Source organism: Biomphalaria glabrata, chromosome 2 (genome assembly GCF_947242115.1).
Source record: "Biomphalaria glabrata chromosome 2, xgBioGlab47.1, whole genome shotgun sequence".
Taxonomy (NCBI): Eukaryota; Metazoa; Mollusca; class Gastropoda; family Planorbidae; genus Biomphalaria; species Biomphalaria glabrata.
This window is the reverse complement of record NC_074712.1, coordinates 45,817,986-45,825,313: the sequence shown is the minus strand read 5'-3', so window position 1 is coordinate 45,825,313 and position 7,328 is coordinate 45,817,986. Positions and strand designations below refer to the sequence as shown.

General features: G+C 37.2%; 2 protein-coding genes across 5 annotated transcripts in view; one reads left to right on the top strand and one right to left on the bottom strand.

The window, feature by feature from the left end:
* The first annotated feature begins 325 nt into the window (after positions 1 to 325).
* Positions 326 to 895, top strand: LOC129924711 (GRIP and coiled-coil domain-containing protein-like). Its single transcript, XM_056021206.1, has one exon. The coding sequence runs from the start codon at positions 326 to 328 to the stop codon at positions 893 to 895; it is 570 nt and encodes a 189-aa protein (XP_055877181.1).
* A 2,773-nt stretch (positions 896 to 3,668) lies between these two features.
* The window catches only part of LOC106069888 (uncharacterized), a 40,015-nt gene continuing 36,355 nt past the window's right edge, over positions 3,669 to 7,328 (bottom strand). For all 4 annotated transcript variants that reach the window (XM_056020858.1, XM_056020857.1, XM_056020860.1 and 1 more), the window contains exon 10: positions 3,669 to 6,479. In XM_056020858.1, the coding sequence (XP_055876833.1) occupies positions 6,147 to 6,479 (333 nt within the window). In that variant the 3' untranslated portion in view covers positions 3,669 to 6,146. The remainder of the gene's footprint in view (positions 6,480 to 7,328) is intronic.

Sequence of the window (7,328 nt, the reverse complement as noted above, 5' to 3'; positions counted from 1 at the left end):
ATATCAGAAGTAGAACTAGTTGGAATAAAAACAAATATTTAGACATTTTGTTTTACTCTCTAAAACAGAAAGAACCAAAGAAACAGTAGGTGGAGGGGTGGGAGAGCGTTGGATCCAATCCACAGGCCACCAAACGCAACATACATGGTCAGCCATTCAATGCAAGATACATGGTCAGCCATTCAATGCAACATACATGGTCAGCCATTCAATGCAAGATACATGGTCAGCCATTCAATGCACCACCCGTGGGAACCAGGTGAGATGAAGCTGGGGAAGTCGCTGATCTCGGTGGAGCCACCGTGCGACCAAATATTTAAGCAAGATGTTCTCAAAATATGACAAACTGAAGAGCAAGATGTTCTCAAAATATGACAAACTGAAGAACAAGAGGTTCTCAAAATATGACAAACTGAAGAGCAAGATGTTCTCAAAATATGACAAACTGAAGAGCAAGATGTTCTCAAAATATGACAAACTGAAGAGCAAGATGTTCTCAAAATATGACAAACTGAAGAGCAAGATGTTCTCAAAATATGACAAACTGAAGAACAAGAGGTTCTCAAAATATGACAAACTGAAGAGCAAGATGTTCTCAAAATATGACAAACTGAAGAGCAAGATGTTCTCAAAATATGACAAACTGAAGAGCAAGATGTTCTCAAAATATGACAAACTGAAGAGCAAGATGTTCTCAAAATATGACAAACTGAAGAGCAAGATGTTCTCAAAATATGACAAACTGAAGAGCAAGATGTTCTCAAAATATGACAAACTGAAGAGCAAGATGTTCTCAAAATATGACAAACTGAAGAGCAAGATGTTCTCAAAATATGACAAACTGAAGAGCAAGAGGTTCTCAAAATATGACAAACTGAAGAGCCAAAAAACGTAGGAGTAGAACTGTGAACAAGTTACTGTATGATCATTTGGAGAGACATGGAGTTGGATGTACATGGGATGACCTTTCTCTAGAAGGTTGGGGGGGGGGGGGTGGAGGTTGGATATAGTAGTGAAAACGTGAATGTTTTTATAGGACTCTTCTAAGTGATGTGTGTGGGGTGGAACTCTTCCTTGTTGGGAATCACAAAGATGTAGAGTGAGGAATGTGTTACAATTTATTTATCTCAGACTATGGCAGTATATTTTAAACAAAAGGCAGCTAATGAGGAGGCTACAACTAAAAAGATAATTTTAACTAGATATTGGTCCTTTCTTAGAAAGCCCATGAAGGTCAGTGCAGGGAAACTCTTCGCTTTGGTAGCAGTATTTTACAACGCCATCAAGGGCGGACTGGGTATCGGCCCGGGCATTACCAGATAAACGGCCCGGGCATTACCAGATAAACGGCCCGGGCATTACCAGATAAACGGTCCGGGCATTACCAGATAAACGGCCCGGGCATTACCAGATAAACGGCCCGGGCATTACCAGATAAACGGCCCGGGCATTACCAGATAAACGGCCCGGGCATTACCAGATAAACGGCCCACAAATGGCATGTCATATATTTTCGGGGTGGGGGGATTTTTACCCCACTCCGCAATTTATATATGTATATATATATATATATATTAATGTGTGTGCATGTGTAATTAACCTTCATTAAATATTGATCTTTTATTCTTTCAAACGTTTTTTCTACCCTAGAATACTCTCTTCCTATATTTAGTGGAAAGAAAGTACACACCGCCAAGGGACAGCTACGGAGTCTTGGGAAGCGCTGCGAGCTCCCCCCAGTGAGAGCCCCGGAACCAAGCATCATTTCGTTATTTTAAGCTTTAAAAAATGCATATTCTGAGTTATATACAGTGCAATTAGCCTGCTACTCTTCCGCTAAAAAAATTTACTAAATTTACTATTCACTGGAGTCCAGCGACAGGTAGAAAACGGTAAAATGCTTTAGTTTTTGTATTGGAGGGGGGAGGGTAAACACAAAACCCTTTTTGGCTACGCTCATGAAATTTGGTGAATGTAGTTTGCTTAAGTTGGCTGCACTGGGGCAGTAAGTAAAGTTTCCCTTTCAGACAATGAGGTCTGAGGCAAGTGATGGTTTGAACCCCTCCCCTCCCGACTACGCCCATGTGTTATATTATAGGTATAAGCCTAATTCTCTACAAAATATATAAAGTTTGATAACGCATCGAAAACTGGATGTATGCATTTGAAGGATTACATAATCTATTCTATTTATATATGTATGTAGTCTGAAAACTATAAACAATACAAATTATACAATAGCAGACTAAGAGTTTGAAGCTTTTTGGTATTACTTATAGATTACAGACGTTTCAAAAAAAAAAAAAAAAGATAGTTACATATTTCGCATTTCATGTGTCAATCTAGTCATGCATGTTGATCTGTGACTTAAAATATGCTAAATCATTTGTTTCATGGCTGACTCAGGCAACCCTTTCCATTAAAATATAAGAGAAAGCAGAACGGTTAAAGAGTTACTTACTTAATGTGAAAAGCTCTTGCTTCGTCATAGTACATTCTCAAAAAACGCGATTTGTATATATATGAATACACCATGACCAATTATTTAAAATATAAATTAAATCTCCTTTCATTAAATATCGGATGTGACAGCGCTATATAAATTATTGTAATTATTGTAATAACTTTCATCATTAAGGACTTCATACTAAGCATAAATTGGCCATTAATTATAATAGTATAAAAAATTTATTTAGATCTAGGTTTTTTTTTTATATTAAATAATATTTTTTGTAAGCATTAAGTCTAGTATTTTTTTTATCTGTTTTTAAAAATAAACAAAAGGAAACTTAAAATTCCTTTCAAATCGCAGAAAGTAGAACTTAATACCCATATTGAGCTGTGAATAAGTTGGGCGGTTTGCAATTTCTCGGCTGTGTGTATGTGTTCAAGTTAATTTCTATGAAGTATTGTTAAAGAGCTGATTGTAGCGCCTGTTTTTGGTGCGTTATATCAATGTTTTCTTACTTGACCTCTCTCATCCCTGTTTTCCGTTAACTGACAATGGAACCATCAAAAGACGGGGGAGGGAAGGAGCAAAAAAAAATGGGATCGCCATCAAAGGTCCATGCCGACCAGCAAAATGATCAGGCCAAACACAACCTCGAAGACATCAAAGCAGTCTATGTCTATCGTGCATAGCAGAAAGTGCAGTCTAACGTTTTGCAAATGATAATACGTACAGTGTATAGTGTATTTTTTTTTTTGATATTCTTGTTTAATTTCGAAGAAAATTAATTGTAATAATAATTTAAAAAAAAAACAAAACAAAAAAAAGTGTTCACACTTTTGTGTCTTGCTGCTGTCACTTTTTTTTTTGAGTTGTCGCATTGAAGTTGTTTTTTTCTTTGGTCGCGACCAGACCGGCCCATTTGGTACCGGCCCATATAGCCAGTCCGCCCCTGAGTGCCATTAGCAGTTTCAATACAATCTACAGATATGTTTCATTTTATTAGTTTTTTTTTTTATTTTAATGAGAGATAGAGATAGAGATAGACAGAGTAAAAGTAAATAGTTAGTTTAAAAAAATCATCCATTGAGGTCCACTTCACTAGCAGCTAGCTTGGAACATGTTTTAAGTACAGTGTCCAAATAAGTAAAAAGTACATGACCACCATTGACCACCAATAGTTGCTTATTTAAAAAAAAATATAATTAAACTCATGAAATAGACGAGTACAAATGCTATTTATTTGTTTGCATGTTAGTTTATAAAATACTGAACTACTTTAAACATGTGATAGACGTTTAGGTCAAGACAAGAAATTCAAGGGGAGTACAGAAACACACATTAAACATGGTCCAAGTAATATCATTGAAGTACAACATTAAACATAGATTTTCAATAGCATTATACCTAGTTAGTCAATAACATTATACCTAGCTAGCCAATACATTCATGCAAGTTACATTTGTCTAGCAGCGCTAGCTATAAAAACACAGCCTTTTCAAAAGTGTCGATGGGGATATGTTCCTCTTCTCTACACTCTCAACTAGTCGCTAGCAACCCAATCCAGCACCTGGCCTTCTCATGTGGTTCAGACATTAACTGAGGAGAAGACCTGTTGGCGACCTCACACATTTCTTAACTGGGTAGTAATTTATATTTGCATAAGCAGTAGAGAACGTACATATAATGTCAACAAAACGAACGAATGTAGGGACAGAAATATATATATATATTAGTGTTCTGATACCTATCTCGCCGTCTGATGCTGTTTACCCTTCCCCCAACCCCTCCTTATCTAGCCTCCACTGCCTTGCAGTCTAAGTCTTGAGTCAACCATGAGAGGAAATCCCAAGAGGAGGAGCCCAAAGAATGTACCTTTAAGACGGGACGATTGCATTGTCTTTTAAGTCAAAGAGCAATATATTTATAAAGTCAGACGAAAGGTTTTTAAATATAAAATAAACAGAAGGATTACCTGGTGTACGGTTTGACACTAAATATAAATATTTGGCTTACACTACAACACCAGTTCTGCATCATGCATAGTCAATTTATTAATTATTACACAAATCAATGTCTTTGAATGTAATTATCTACAATTGCGACAAAAGCTTTTTGAAGTGAACGTTAAGACTTTACTATATTGTATTATAGTGTGCCTATAGGCTTGACATTGTTGTCTACTAATGCATTAAGACCTAATCTTGAGCCAAAGCGATATAGGTCTAGGCCTTGGCTCAAATGTCTATGCACTTTACTAAAGTATTTGTCAGAAACATAAAACATAAACAAAAGTTATCGTTAACCGACAAAAAAATCGTAGTGAATAATAACGTAGTGTAAAATAATGCACCAAATAATAATGAAAATTAAACAACAGATTAAAAAAACACACACACACAAACAAAATATAAATATACCTTTCACTATTTAAATCACGGGGTTTGCAAATAGGACTTATCATAGATAGATAACTGAAACAAAGATAGAACACAAATAGATACAGATAGATCTAGGCATACGGATCATTTTTAAGGGGGGGGGGATATGACGAATGAGGGTTAAGAATCTCACAAATTTCGGCCATAATTTCAGTTTTAATTGCAATTTTTTCAGCCAATCCCTTTTTTATTTTCTTTTTTATTTTTTAGTTGTCAACTAATTTAATTATTTCTGTAAACAACCTTTGTATTTTTCTTAAAGTTACCCTCACTGCAATGTATGCTCATCTCAGAGGGACCCGATATATAGGTACAAAAAAGAGTATTGTCCAAATCCTCGGTGCTAACAGCTTTAGGAATGAGGGACAGTGGTCTAGACATTTTCGTGGGGGATTAGAAATGGAACCCCCATGAAGCAACACCTCCTTGACTAACATAGTCGACTTCCCCAATGTACACAGCCTCCAATCTCCCACTCCTTCTGCTGTAGCCACATATTATTAGCTACCAATCAGGCAAAGTCTTTTATACCTACAAGACAGATACTCATTGAAGTTTGAGGGTAGTGTGTCACGTTGATAGTTATTAGTAGTGGAGTAGATTTGAAGGTGGTTAAGTTCTCTTGGACTCTTGGTAATAAGTTTACATGGTTATATTTTGCGTTTAGTTGTATGTATATCTTTGTTTGTACATGCGAAGCAGAAAGTGACATGAATGTAATACACTAATGCTAGTAAATGAATAGATCATTAAGATATTGATGTCCTAAAATGTCTGAAGCAATAAAGCGGGAAACGTTTAAAACATTTAAAATTCAATATTCAGTACCGTATCTTTTGCAGTTTGAATAATAATTGTTAATAGACCTACTTACAAAACTAAAACTAGGACATTGTTGTTGGTAGGTTGACTATCGTTAAGTGGTGTAGTTTTTAATGTTAAATTCTTTGCAGTTGTTGGGGGGGGGGGGTGGGTGGTGGTAACAAATAGCTATTTTTACTTTAAATAAACTGTTGCCTTACACGAAGAGTATAAAAACATTTTTTTTTCATTTTCAACGAATGTTTAATTTAATTTTCTTGTAGACCTACACTTTAGGTCTTTAAAAACTGGGGATCATTTTGCTAGAGACAAAGGGAAAGTATCAAAACTGTAATGTCCAAATAATCCTAAGTTGAACAGAAGAAGGAGTTTCTTCCCTCTATCTTCTCCATTAGTTTGTAAGTTTCCAGTAACCTGAGTGTGACCTGAGAGACCTATGTTCTTTGATACCATGACGGTCCTGTTTTGGTATCTAACCGCCCCCTTGGGCTCTGAGTTCTGCGATCCCTTTGTGTTTGAAACCGGAAGTAAGACCTGGTAGTGCGCAGGTATGGTGCTGGCGTAAAAGGGCGGGGTGCTCGCGTGAAAGGTGCACGGGTGATGGGTCGGGGTGCACGGGTGATGGGGCGGGGTGCACGAGTGATGGGGAAGTAAGATCGTTGCTCCCAGGTGCGAACTGAGTTAGCGGCGTAGAGGCAAACCAAATGTCGACTGTCGCTGCAGAACTTGGCTTCGCAGGCCATGGCATCTGTGTCATCCCTCATCAGCTGGGGACATAAGATTGAATTGGTCTATACATGTCTAGGCAACAAATTTGTACACACAAAATATTTGTCAATTAAGTAGTGTACATTTTTAGACATGGTGGCAACTTTCTAATAGCAAGCTTTTTGGTGAATCTGGTGTACAGAATACAGGTAGCAAAAACTTTAACACTAAGACAAAATACATGATGTAGCCTGTAATATAGTATTTAATAACAGCAATACAGCATACAGAACAAAAGTTGTTTGGACTGAGGAAAAGGTTGTGATAAGAAGATGGACTGAATGCTGCTGATCTCAAGAGATCCAGAATTACTAAAAGTCTTTGCAGTACCCAACATTAAACAATTATCTTATTCTTGGCTCGGAAGTAGCAGCAGCGGCGAAAGCCCGAAAAAGGGAAAATCAGCCGGAGTTGACACGTTCCTGGTGAATTTCTACGGGGTGGGGGGGAAACCATGATAAACACACTTTTTAAGATTCTCAATACATCTGGCAGTCACGAGAATGGCCCTAGCCCTGGACCCAATCACTCTTCATCACCTTCCAAAAAAAAAAAAAAAAAAAAGAATTTATAAGTTTATGAAAACTATCGCACCATTAGCCTCATTGCAGCCATTGCTGCAAAGTCCTGTTAAAAATTATATTAAACCAGCTAAAACCGATAGCAGACGAGATGATATCAGACGAGATGATATCAGACGAGATGATATCAGACGAGATGATAGCAGACGAGATGATAGCAGACGAGATGATAGCAGAAGTGAATAAAAGGGTTTTAGACAAGATCGCAGCATCCTGAAGGTCAGAAACTCTGCGAGATATACCTTCCCCCTCCTTGGTATGACAGTA

Coding starts and splice junctions, on each gene's coding strand:
- LOC129924711 (XM_056021206.1), top strand. CDS start 326: ATGTTCTCAAAATATGACAAACTGAAGAGCAAGATGTTCTCAAAATAT.